General features: G+C 35.0%; 1 protein-coding gene across 2 annotated transcripts in view; it reads right to left on the reverse strand.

Annotated features, from left to right (window-relative positions):
• Nucleotides 1–13,441, reverse strand: part of LOC142337698 (GATOR1 complex protein DEPDC5-like) — a 186,920-nt gene that overhangs the window by 151,028 nt on the left and 22,451 nt on the right. For both annotated transcript variants that reach the window (XM_075387143.1, XM_075387144.1), the window contains 3 exons: nucleotides 10,914–11,101; nucleotides 10,273–10,392; nucleotides 1,809–1,934 (listed from right to left, as the gene is read on the reverse strand). In XM_075387143.1, the coding sequence (XP_075243258.1) occupies nucleotides 1,809–1,934; nucleotides 10,273–10,392; nucleotides 10,914–11,101 (434 nt within the window). The remainder of the gene's footprint in view (nucleotides 1–1,808; nucleotides 1,935–10,272; nucleotides 10,393–10,913; nucleotides 11,102–13,441) is intronic.

Below are 13,441 nucleotides of genomic sequence, written 5' to 3' on the forward strand. Positions count from 1 at the left end.
GTACATTGTAAATATAAATACAGATTAGCACTATCACGAATTCCTGCGTTATGAGTAAATCAAATAACAAAAGATAATTAAGTGGTTTTATAACAAATATACTCGAGAAAGTTTACAGGATATTAATAAAGTAAATATACATTTTCTCATCTTATTAAGGCAGAAAAATGAAGTCTATATATGGCCTTTATATCATAGCAAATATGGCGATCAGTAAAAAGAGGAGGAAAGATCCATTATTATAAGGAGCGTACTTTAGGACGTTACACTACCCAAGTTTAAAGAAAATTTAGAAAAAAATTTTGATAGAATACAGATAAAAATGTTAAAAAGGAGCCACCCTTCAGTTTCTGTCGCGTTTTCCATAGAATCGTAATTAAGTTGTTGAAGGAATTCGGGATTTACTTGGGTGGAGTGAATGGAAATTGTCAATTTAGTTCGTCTGATAGGTAAATGGGGCCTGTGTTTAGTTGCAGGGATATCGTCTGTGCGGTTGTTCTTTTAAGAGGGCATATTTCTCATCTTATTAAGGCTGAAAAATGAAGTCTATATATGGCCTTCAGATTATAGCAAATATAGCACTAAATAAGGCGATCAGTGAAAAGAAGAGGAAATATATCCATTATTATAAGGAACCTACTTTAGGACGTTACAACATTTTATTGTATAGTAAAATAATACTATTCAGGTTGACTTGATAGCGTATTAATTTTTTTTCGATTAAAATGGAGTATTTCACTCCTTTTAGGAATCTTTGCTTTTCTTTCTAAAATACTCTTCTGGCTAGTTTTTTTTTTACTGGCGTGAATTTTGAGAGAATTGAAAAATGTGAAAAAATTGGAATGTTTTTAGTACCGAACACAAAAAAGAAGCGAGCGAAAAAAAATGGTTTTTGTTCATACCGCTCTTTTCGAGAGCAAGATATTGAAGGAAAAATTTCGTAAACCAGTTGATTTTTTTGCTCAAGGGCGGCTTTTAAGCAGTTTTCCTGGTTTCAAAATGTTTAGGTGAAGAGTTTTGAATTGGCTATAGTGAACATTTTAGGCTTGTTTCGATTTTATTTTGAAATTTATTGATTGATATAAGTTTTACGCTAATTTGTAGGTTCTTCGACTGTTTGTGGTTTTTTAGGTTACTGCAGCTATCTTTTGCCAATTTATTTTGTTAATCGATTTCTCCTTTCGTAAGGATTTAAAATACGCCTTTCGCTAGAAAAAATTTTGGATTACAGTTTTATTGGTTTATAACAGCGTTTTTGAGAAATGACAGAAAATCGAGGAATGTTGTAACTATTTGTGTCAACTTCTTTCAACATTTTTAATTTGTACCCAAAAATATAGAAGTTTCTGAGCCTATCATGGCTTGCCTATTGTTGTGTGAGCATTTTGATGTTTTCAATTATATGGAAGAAATGTTTTCGTTTTTAGGTGCACTTGAAGAAGTAATTTTTAAAGAAGTAAGAAGTAACTCCTCGAATCGTTTCCGGAATCCTTACGGCTCTACTTTTTTGTAAAAAAAATCAGGATGCAACAAGCCTTTGAGAACCAGCTAATGGACAAAATTTCTAATTTTTTTCAAATTACAAATAAATAAGCTGGATGAGAATGGCCAATTTCATAACTTCATTATAATGTATAGCTTAAACAACAAATTGCGATTTTATAGCACAGAAAAAAAGGAAAATCGGAGCATTTGATGCAAACCACTATCATGTCGTCAGTTAGGGTTTCATTTCTCGACTCTTAAAAAGACAACCATATGCACAAATAGAAAACGGTGACTGTCATTGACCGTTAAACGCAACTAACCACTACTGTCGCTTTGGTTGGATTTGAAGGTCGCGAAAGCAGAGGTAGAAGTGATGGGAACTTCTAGCTGTTCTTTCACTGTTATCTTTGATCTCTCTTTCTCTGGAAAGTCTTCTAGGCTAGTAGCTAAAATTTGAAAACAACCGAACTGGTATTTATGATTTTATTATGATGCTATCAGATATATTAATCAGAGAGCGACCGTGGACTCTAGTCTCTGATGGTTTTTATTCATATCAAATAGATACGACAATGAGGATCTATAATTTTTTCTCGGCCACGTAGGGCTTGTAAATGGCAATAGGGAATGAGACTTAATAGGGAATCAAAATTTGTGATTTGATTTACGAGAGACAAATATGATGACAATTACATCGCTCTCTATCAATGCGTTTTTGTTAAGTTGGTACAATCAGTAAGGTTAAGCATTGGCGCGAAAACAGTCAAACATATCCGGCAACTTTTTGGAAAATAGCCGCCATAAACCCAATCCCGATTGGGATTGAAAGGACAGAAAATGAAAAATTGAATTTTGTGCAAACAAAATTGAAGTGAAATCAACATTTAGATAGAAATAAAAAAAATAATCTATTTTGATGTCATTCCGCAGTGAGACATGTTTCTAAATGTAAAAAGTGTTTAAAAAGATTGGCGTATGTGAACAAAATTTCAAAATTTAGAGCTCAAAAACTGAAAAATTGTTCAAATACCGTTTTCTCACTCAATTTTAGAGTTGGAGTGAAAAAAGTCCACACCGCAAAACCACTTGCTTTTTCACTCAATTTTCTGTTTTGGCGTGATTGAAATCGCCACTCCAATTTCACTTCAATCGCGATATCGCGGGAACAGATCTTTAAAAAAGACAGCACCCCAAAGCAACCCATATTTGAATTGTAAAAAAAATGCAGCTATAAAAGCCGGCCGCTAAGATGATGGGGCTATTAACAAAGAAATTCCGCTATCTGCTTCGCCACAATGCGTGTTCCCACCCTCTAATGCCATAAAAATTTAAAAAAATTAAAAAAAAAAAACTTCAAATTTAATAATCATAGAAACGTATCCTACAAATATCTGAGTGATTGAAACCAAAATTCATAATTTCAACGGTATTATCAAATTCATTAGTCTTTTTGAGCTCAAAAATGCTGAATTCAGGCTTGAAAAAGTCACCGCAGAAGTCAAGAAACGTTTTAGAACACAAGCGCAAAAGCAAAAACGGTCAAGCAAAAAATTTGCATAAAACTTCGTTTTCATTGCTTAAAACTTCGTTCGAGAGCAATTAAACAAGGCACAATGCAACGTTTTTGGTACTTCTTTCATTCACAAGAACCAATTAAATAAATGAATTGGAGAGATAAGACAACACACTCGTGCATTGAAGATTTTATTTAAGGATTATTTTTTTCAATTCTTTAAATGCTTTCCATACTTTAGATTGAGTCTCAATACACATTATGCTTCATAATTTTCCAATATTTCTCTTAGAATTTACAACAGTTGCTGAAGGAAATGCTTCAAAAATGCAAATTCAAAATTCCATTGTATTTGGGACTGCGAAAATCCATCGTCGGTGACATAAAAAATTCTAAATTATTAAAAGATATTTTTAAAAAAACCGCACGTATGACAAAATCGTAACAGCAAAAAGTCTGAGACAACAAAGTAATCATCATTCGGTCGGACACCTTTAAAACAGTTGTCAAAAAACATAGCCGGCAGATTGCCGGAAAACAGCCGCGATAGACGCAAGTGGCCTTCCATGAAATGAAACAACTAAAGAAGTAAGATAGACAGATCGACCACCACTCCTTTAATAGACCACCAGAATTTTTGGGTTTGATACGGACATACGGTCTATAAGGAAAACGCCTTATAGGCTGCAGAAACGCCTTATAGTCTTAATACTGAAGAATTAGGGCACATAAGTTTGGCACTACTTAGATGCACACAATTGATCTTTAACTAGTAAATGTTCGTAAAATTCGCAAAGTTCTATAAGTGAGTTCAGAAGTCAATTTATTGAGTGAGGTAAGTCACGCAATTGAACTAAAAGCAGAAAAGACGTCACGGACTCAAATTTTAACTGCAAAGCAGTAGAAGTCAATGAAGTCATTGAAAAAGTCAATTCCAAGAAGTCAGGTCGAGAGAATCATCGATGGAGACGACGAATAAAAAAACGATGTCCTCAATAATAGCCGCTATCGCTTGGCGGCTATTAATTAACGTTTCAATTGTCCTTTGAATATATTCCTTGCTGTGATTGGATAGCTTCAAACAAAAAAAAATCGATGTAGAAAAAAGGGGTTTGAATCCTGGAAGACCAGCGCAGAGAATTGAGACCAACAATAGATCCTCAGCCCTTGGTGTGCATTCAAGAAGTCACTTTCAACGCTTGCTAAATTGGCAAGAACGGCTTATGTTTTTTTTATGTTTCGACTGATAACTTTGATCGCCAACTGTTTTGTAAAAAATTCATCAAAAAAAGAATATCGTGCCTTTCAAGTCAAGCTGAAAATGGTATTTGTAATTTCAATCACAGCTAACAACTACAGACCTCTCATTGTTAAGGTAAGAACTATAGAATTATCAAAATTTGAACTCAAACCGTTTGAATTTAGATTCCAGAATCATACATTTTTAATCAAAAAAAATTCCAACAAGTGTCCCAGAACTCTTTCGATATTAGGCAACTAACGATACGTCAGGTATGGAACAACTTTAATTCAGCTGTAAACGATCCAAATTATTCTTTGAGATGTTTTACCTAAAACATAGCCGGCAGATTGCCGGAAAGTAGCCGCGATAGACGCTTGGGGCCTTCCAAGAATTGAAACAACTGAAGAGATTAGATAGACAGATCGACTACCAGTCCTTTAATAGACCACTAGACTTTTTGGATTAGCTTTGGACTGTCAAATTTATGAGACACATAAGCTCTATCAGACGAAATCCCTAATAGGGCTTTTCAAAAAGGATCTTTTCGGTTTCTATCCCCTCAGCTTAGTGGGCGCATCCGCATATTATTCGCATCCCTCAGATGCACGTGCAGTATTTTTTACATAATGACTTACTATTTAATGACACGTGCTCTGTAACTGGGGGGCGCATAACGTACTGGGGGAACAAACGAAGAAGATCCCAAAATTATAATTCAACAACCAAAAAACTCAAGACTCCAATAAAAAAGAATTAGGGCATATATGGTTGGCACTACTTAGATGCACACTATTGACCTTTAACAAGTAAATGTTCATAAAATTTAAAGTTCCATAAGTGTTGTTCAGAGGTCATTTTTTGAGTGAGGTAAGTCATTGAAAAAGTCAATTCCAAGAAGCCAGGGTAAGACGAAACAAAAATCTGTTAGACGAAAAAAAAAAACAGCAGGACAAGTCCTGAATTACAATTCAAAGAATTGAATGAAAAACTTAGAATTACTCTACCTGATCAGCTGATCAATTTAACGATGCCAGTCAAAACACAAACAAAATCATCTCAGAAGTCATTTTTTTAGTGAGGCAAGTCACGCAATTGAACTAAAAGCAGAAAGGACGTCACGCACTCAAATTTTAACTGCAAAGTAGTAGAAGTCACTGAAGTCATTGAAAAAGTAAATTCCAAGAAGGCAGGTCGTAAGAATCATCGATGGAGACGACGAATAAAAAAAACAACGGTGTCCCCAATAATAGCCGCCATCGCTTAGCGGCTATTAATAAACGTTTCAATTGTCCTTTGTATATATTCCTTGGTATGATTGGCTAGCTTCAAAAAAATTGATATGTAGAAAAAAATGGTTTGAATCCTGAAAGACCAGCGCAAAGAACTGAGACCAGCAATAGATCCTCAGCCCTTGGTGTGCATTCAAGAAGTCACTTTCAACGCTTGCTAAATTGGCAAGAACGGCTTATGTTTTTTTATGTTTCGACTGATAACTTTGATCGCCAACTGTTTTGTAAAAAATTCATCAAAAAGAATATCGTGCCTTTCAAGTCAAGCTGAATATGGTATTTGTAATTTCAATCACAGCTAACAACTACAGACCTCTCATTGTTAAGACAAGCAATATAAAATTATCAAAAGTTGAACTCAAACAATTTGAATTCAGATTCCAGAATTATACACTTTTAATCAAAAAAATTCCAAAAAATGTCCTAGAACTCTTTCGATATTGGGCAACTAACGATACGTCAGGTATGGAACAACTGTAGTTCAGCTGTAAACGATCCAAATTATTCTTTGAGATCTTTTACCTAAAACATAGCCGGCAGATTGCCGGAAAATAACCGCTTGGGGGCTTCCATGAAATGAAACAACTGAAGAGATTAGATAGACAGATCGACTACCAGTCCTTTAATAGCATCCTAACTTTTTGGGTTAGCTTTGGACTGTCATTTTTATGCGACACATAAGCTCTATAAGGAGAAAGCCCTAATAGGGCTTTTCAAAATTAGGATCTTTTCAATTTGTGCCCCCTCAGCTTAGTGGGCGCATATTATTCTCCCCCTCAGATGCACGTGCAATACTTTTGACATAATGACTTACTGTTTAATGGCACGTGCTCTATAACGAGGGGGGCGCATAACGTACTGGGGGCACAAATGGAGAAGATCCCAAAATAAATATTCAAAATCAAACTCAAGACTCTAATGATCACGAATTTGTGCATATATGGTTGGCACTACTTAGATGCACACTATTGACTTTGACAAGTAAATGTTCATAAAATTTAAAGTTCCATAAGTGTTGTTCAGAGGTCATTTTTCGAGTGAGGTAAGTCATTGAAAAAGTCAATTCCAAGAAGCCAGGGTAAGACGAAACAAAAATCTGTTAGACGAAGTAAAAAAACAGTAGGAGAAGTCCTGAAAAACAATTCAAAGAATTGAATGAAAAACTTAGACTTACTTTACCTGACCAGCTGATCAAATTAACGGTGCCAGTCAAAATACAAACAAAATCATCAAAAAATTGAGAAACAAACAATCAAACAAACTAAACAAAAATGTGATAATTGATAAAACTTTGAACTTTTTACCCCACAGGTTAATCCATTTAAATATCTCTATTTCAAAATATGTTCAAAACCAAATTTTGTTACTAAAAATGGTGCAGTATTATATCTGCAAGTGCTGAAAAATTCATTGGCCCTTGAATATCGATTAACTCGAAAATTTTCAAAAATTGAAAAAAAATGATATCAATTGAAATTTTAATGAAATATTGCTGAAAATTGTGTTATTAATATCGGAAGAATCATTTCTTAAGAAATGATTCTAGTGTCTCTAGAGGCTATCCAGTAACCCAATTCCAAGCCTTAAAAAATTAATTGGATCACAGATCGATAGGCAATAATTTTTAGTAAAAGTTTCAAATTTCAAAAAACAGAAATTCGTTCTATTAAAACGTTGAAAACTATCAAATTGCCCACAGGCAGCTAATTATTAACACAGTGTCAAACCCTGAATGAGGTCATCTGGCTACTCCGGCAAGAAAAACTGAGTAAAAGACAAATGCTTTGAAAAAAACTTCAAAACTTGAATGTTTTATAAGAAAATTTTTGGAAAGTTCGAAAGGTTAAATTGTTGAAAACAAATCTATTGAAACTACCAATCATGCAACAAATAGGTTTCCTGGCACTTGAGAATGGACAAATATCAAAAAATGACTTCAGGAATCCTTTAGGAAACCTCAAAAAAATTGTGATTTTATCAAAAAAAAGCTAATATTCGAGACATTAAAATGTTGAAATCCACTCCCTTGTTACTGGAAACTATACAGTGCCCTATTATCCAAAGGCGATTCCCTGGCCCCTGAAGTAGGAAAAATGCAAAAAATGACAAAAATTTCCAAAAAACTTGAAAAAAATGCAAGATCTAGTATCATTTTGTGTGTTTGTGTTTGTAGTACCAAAACAGATAACCCATAAAATTGTCATAACAAGTACTTTTGTCTCGCAAAAAGTCTTCATCAACTTTTAAAAACTTCAACCTAAGACTAATCAAGCAAAAAATTTCTTTAAAAAATCAGAAAAAACATGAAAAATTGCACCATTTTGAGCTCAAAAATGACCTTTTTACCTTAAATTGAGGCCATCCCAGCAGCTGCAACTCTCTAAGCACTTGAGGGACTGCTAACGTCCACTTTGGGCCTCTAATGAAACTTAATGCCCGCTGGGCTTTACCTGTTTATCCCGTTTTGAAAGATCAAAGTCATTGAAAAATGTGTGAACACATCTTAAAAAAAACACAGCGCCCCAATACAATTCAAATTCTTTGAATTGTCAAAAAGAATTAGGAGCGCTACAATAGCCGCCTGGAATTGAGGACGCAGCTATTAAAAACTTAGGAGCTCTATAATAGCTGCCTGGAATTGAGGACGCGGCTATTAATTATAACAAATATTCAAAGCTGCACCCAAAACTATCTCATAACATAGCCGGCAGATTGCCAGAATAGCTGCGAAAGAATAGACCTGCGTGCCATATAATAGAGATAGAAACAGATACAGATCTAAATTGGAAAAAAAAATCGACGCAGCTCAAAAAACTAGGCTAAAAAACATTCAGCGATAAATTAATAAAGCTTGTTAAAATTCATTCCACAGACGCCTCTTATTAGGGAAGTTTACTGGACATAGGAGTTCCTTTGACCTTAAACCAATTCAAATTAAACTTAACTTTTAAAGTGCAAATGTCATTTTATTGAGTGAGGTAAGTCACGTATGATCAAAATCTAATCACGCAAATAACCTAAAAACTTTCGCTAAAGCGAGTGAGAAATGACGTCACGCGCGCAAATGCCGTTAGTGAGAGGAAGAAGTCATTCAGAAAACTTGACTTTTTCAGCTTTCCTGTGTGAACAAATGTAAAACGAAAAAAGAGCGTCAGACGACGAAACAAAAAACCAAGAGCACCGCAATATAGCTACGCTCAGCTTACAGCTTCGCAGCTATAAAAATGACATTTTAAACTAAAAATAAGGCCTTCCCAGTAGCTTTAGCACAATCAGCACTTCAACGACTACTAAAAGCGGCTAGGGGCCTCTAGTGAAAAACAATTTGTTGAATTCTATAAAAAATAAAATAGGAGCTCAACAAAAGCCGGCTCAGAAGATGAAGGCAGCTATTAAAACTTAACCAATCACACTTACTAATACACACACACATACACTCACTCACTCATTAACTCACTCACTCACCCACTGACCCACCAACCCACTCACTCAAGCACACACACACACAGAGACAAACACAAACACACATGCAATCACACACACACAAACAGAAAAACACGCAAAAACAAAACACAGCTTATAGTTAACACGAAACGTACCAGTTAAGTTCTAACATTCATTTTCAAGTTGCTTAAAATCGTAATATTGATGCATTCAAAAACAAATCATTGTCTCTCGAAACGATCTAGAAAACATTAGTCAGTCCTTAAAAAATTTAAATGGCCCCGAAAAACCAAAAAACAGAAAAACGTGTACAATTTTTTATATAAATGAAATCAAGCGCGAGAAAATCATTTAAGCAGTGACGAGACAGAATGCTCTAGAACAAATGTCAAACGAAAATGGAGCGTCAGACGACGAAACAAAAAAAAACATAGTAGGACAAGTCCTGACGTACAATTCAAAGAATTTACATTGACTAAACAGAAAAACTAGACCTAGAATGGACTATGAGTGAATTGAGAAAACCATTTTTAAAAAAATCAGATAAAAAAATAAGACAAAACCGAAAATCAATGTCAAAATGCCGCATGTGAACAAAAAAAAACCACTAGCGATAAATAAAAACTTAATTCAAACAAAAAACTAGACCAAGAACGGACTATGAATGGATTGGGAAAACCATTTAGAAAAAAATCCGATCCAAAAAATCGAAAAAATTGTAAAAATCAAAGTGAAATTGCCCCATGTGAACAAAAAAGCACTAGCGAGAAAGCGAATTTTTGTTCAAACCCCGTTTTCTCACTGTACTTTAAATTTAGAGTGAAAAAATAGCACGCCGACCAAAATCACTACTCCAATTTGACTTCAAAAATCATGAAAATGTGTGAACAGATCTTAAAAAAAAAGACAGCGCCCCAATACAATTCAAATTCTTTGAATTGTAAAAAAACCAAGAGCACCGCAATATAGCTACGCTCAGCTTACAGCTTCGCAGCTATAATAAAATGAAGGTATATTTAAAGTCCATGTCTGATATAATTGAAAGCTGCGTTACAAACTCAATTTGTTCGATTAATAGTTTTAACTATAGAATTAAGTTCATACTATAGATTAGATGTTTACTAGATCTTCTGCTTATTTGAAGTACATATAATTATGTGTTTATTGTACGTTTAATCCCGCGTACTATTGTATTCTTATAATTCTGCTCATTATTGATGCTGATTTACATTACTGATCTTCGTTAATTGACAAAAACTCGAGAAACCTAAGATGACTTAAAATGAAGTTAATACCTCTGAAATAAGTGCGTGAGAATATGACGAGATTGAGCTCATGCGTGCACTTGTTGTCCGTCCATTCCTTGAACAGTCTGGCCAAATATCCCTCAACTGCATTCTCAAACAGCAGGTTTCCTAAACAACCCCAAAAGCAATTTTGGTTCATGTTGTTCACCCGTAGAAACATGTTTGAGTTCCTTCCTTCTCCCACATGTCGAATGTCATAATTTTACCATCTTTCACCAACAAGCCAACATTTGAACTTTTGAAGATTTAATCGACTCGAAAATAAAATTTCTACTTTACATTTCTACGACTATCTGTAATCTGACAACAAAAAGTTCACTAGTGTTGATGATTTTTACACTAGATAGACACTAGAGAAGCTCTAAGAGGGCTGCTCAGCGACTTCAAGACCTCAGCTCTTTAACTGTTTATCTCGTATTTGAGGACGAAAAGTCAAATGGTCAGACAGCCAAAAATTGCATAAAAAGAACATTCTGGCCACAATTGTTGTTACAAAATTCGTTTGAGAGCAAAAAAATTAAGGGCAAAATTAAGTCTCAAAAAAATCCAAAACCGAAGGCAAAAATTTCTGATAAAAACTAGAATAATTGCTTCTAACTTCTTTCGAGGCCCATTTGATGTGTGTGTACCTGAGTGATCGAATCTCCACATTTCCTCGCTCATTTGCAGGAACACAAAGAACTTGGCAGTCTTGGATCTGAACATGACGCGGGTGCTCAACTGGGCAGAGGAGGAGGATGCATTGGGCACCAAAGAGAGAACTGCACTGTTGTGTACCAATCCACTGAACACTTGGCGCTCCTCACTCCACAGAGCTCTATCAAACACAAACACTTTTCCACACTAATTAATGACAATTTATTTATCTTTGTAAATGTATGTTCGTTGAATCTTAATAAAAAACAAAAATGCAACTTCTAAAAGGCCGAAAGTCTCAGTACCAGAAGCTAAAATGTCTAAAATACCTATACACATAGCCAGAAGTCGACTTCCATAAACTTTCATTATAATCGGGGCTGTAACCAAAACAATTCCGAATTTTACACAACCTAGAAAATGATTTTAAAAATTATCGCCTGATTATCTCTCCTGATTTACCGAAGTGCGCGAATAAGTCTCAAGTTCTTGTAAAAAATGCGGGGGATTAAATAGTTAAATTAAACAGCCAACTACCTCATAAATGCGAAGCCCGTTTCCCAATGTATACAGCTTGAGATAAAAACAATAAACATAGCCGGCAGATTGCCGGAATAGCTGCAAAATGATTTTAAAAATTATCGCCTGATTATCTCTCCTGATTTACCGAAGTGCGCGAATAAGTCTCAAGTTCTTGTAAAAAATGCGGGGGATTAAATAGTTAAATTAAACAGCCAACTACCTCATAAATGCGAAGCCCGTTTCCCAATGTATACAGCTTGAGATAAAAACAATAAACATAGCCGGCAGATTGCCGGAATAGCTGCAAAATAGACTTGCGTGCCGAAAAATACAGATGGAAAAAGATACAGGTGAGTTGATAGAAGTTATCGCCGCCGCCTATAAAACTTACAAGTTTAATTCAAAAGAGGTTGTGCAAAAAATGTTTCACTGCCGCGTCTCGAACGTCAGATCTCCTGTTAAACAGCCAGTCGCCTTAACCCCTCGGCTGTCGCACCATACAATGTTTTTTCTTACATTCATCTTTGTTTTAGCAACAGACAACTTCTGAATAACCGCAATTTATGTCACGCAGAAAGCGTGAAATCAAGCGCGAGAAAATCATTTAAGCAGTGACGAGACAGAATGTTCTAGAATAAATGTAAAACGAAAATGGAGCGTCATACGACGAAATAAAAAACATAGCAGGACAAGTCCTGACGTACAATTCAAAAAATTTTCATTGACTGAACAAAAAACGATACCTAGAACGGACTATGAGTGAATTAGAAAAACGATTTCTAAAAAAACCATAAAAATTTTTTTTAAAAAAAAACAGAAAATCGATGTCAAAATGCCGCAAGTGAACTAAATTTCAATAGCGAGAAATGAAAATTGAGTTCAAACATAGAACTAGGCCCAGAATGAACTATGAAGGGATTGGGAAAACCATTTAGAAAAAAATCCGATCCAAAAAATCGAAAAAACAGTAAAAATCAAAGTGAAAATGCCGCATGTGAAAAAAAAACCACTAGCGAGAAAGCGAATTTTTGTTCAAACACCGTTTTCTCACTCTACTTCAATAAGAGAGCAAAAAAATTCACGCCGCAAAACCACTCACTTTTTCGCTCCGTTTCCTGTTTCGACGTGACCAAAATCACTACTCCAATTTGACTTCGAAAATCATGAAAATGTGTGAACAGATCTTTAAAAAAAAGATGGCGCCCCAATACAATTCAAATTCTTTGAATTGTAAAAAATCAAGAGCACCGCAATTTAGCTGCGCGCAGCTTACAGCTTCGCAGCTACAAAAACTACATTAAAGAAAGCTCTTCGTTCTTAAAGCAACAGGGCTCACCAAAACTAGTGAGCTGCTGAAGAACTTCAATTACGCATTGTTAACCGGACGAGAGAAAAGTTTTTCATTAATTCAATGTTGGAACTTTGATTTTAACTTATCAGTTTCTGAAATAATTAAGTTTATTAGGTTTCAATCTCAATGAATTTTATTGGAATTTTTCAGGAATAACTGAACTTCAGCGTGACAAGAGTGTTCTTATAATTCAACTCCAGAGGTTTCTCTCTCCACTTTGTGTCTCATTTAGTTTGTTAATCTTAAATTTCTAGATCACGCTGGAACAGTTGCTGGCGAAAGGATGTTTTGCCTGAAACTAATGCAGCGTTCGATAGTGTGACGGTCAGCCTAGGGCTCTGTAAATGCAGTAATTGAGTCGTATGGGGCACTGATGCACGTTGTAAGATATTTATTGTACAGGATGTATTATTTTATTTTTTATCCCTGTAGTTCATTTTCCATACGTTTTTAGAATTCGGTAGAGATAGTTCAACCACGACCTTTAGTTCGGAAACTGGGACTTCGTGGACAGTTTCTATCTTCCCATTTCATACATGTGTTTTTCCGGTTACTTTGAACTGATTGTAATCTGGATGGGGGCTCTACTTCAATGAATTTACAAATTATCAGTTCTCGCAGCTAACGTGGTCCTCCCTAACTTTTCGT

Source organism: Convolutriloba macropyga, chromosome 4 (genome assembly GCF_964194025.1).
Source record: "Convolutriloba macropyga chromosome 4, txConMacr16.3, whole genome shotgun sequence".
Classification (NCBI taxonomy): domain Eukaryota; kingdom Metazoa; phylum Xenacoelomorpha; order Acoela; family Convolutidae; genus Convolutriloba; species Convolutriloba macropyga.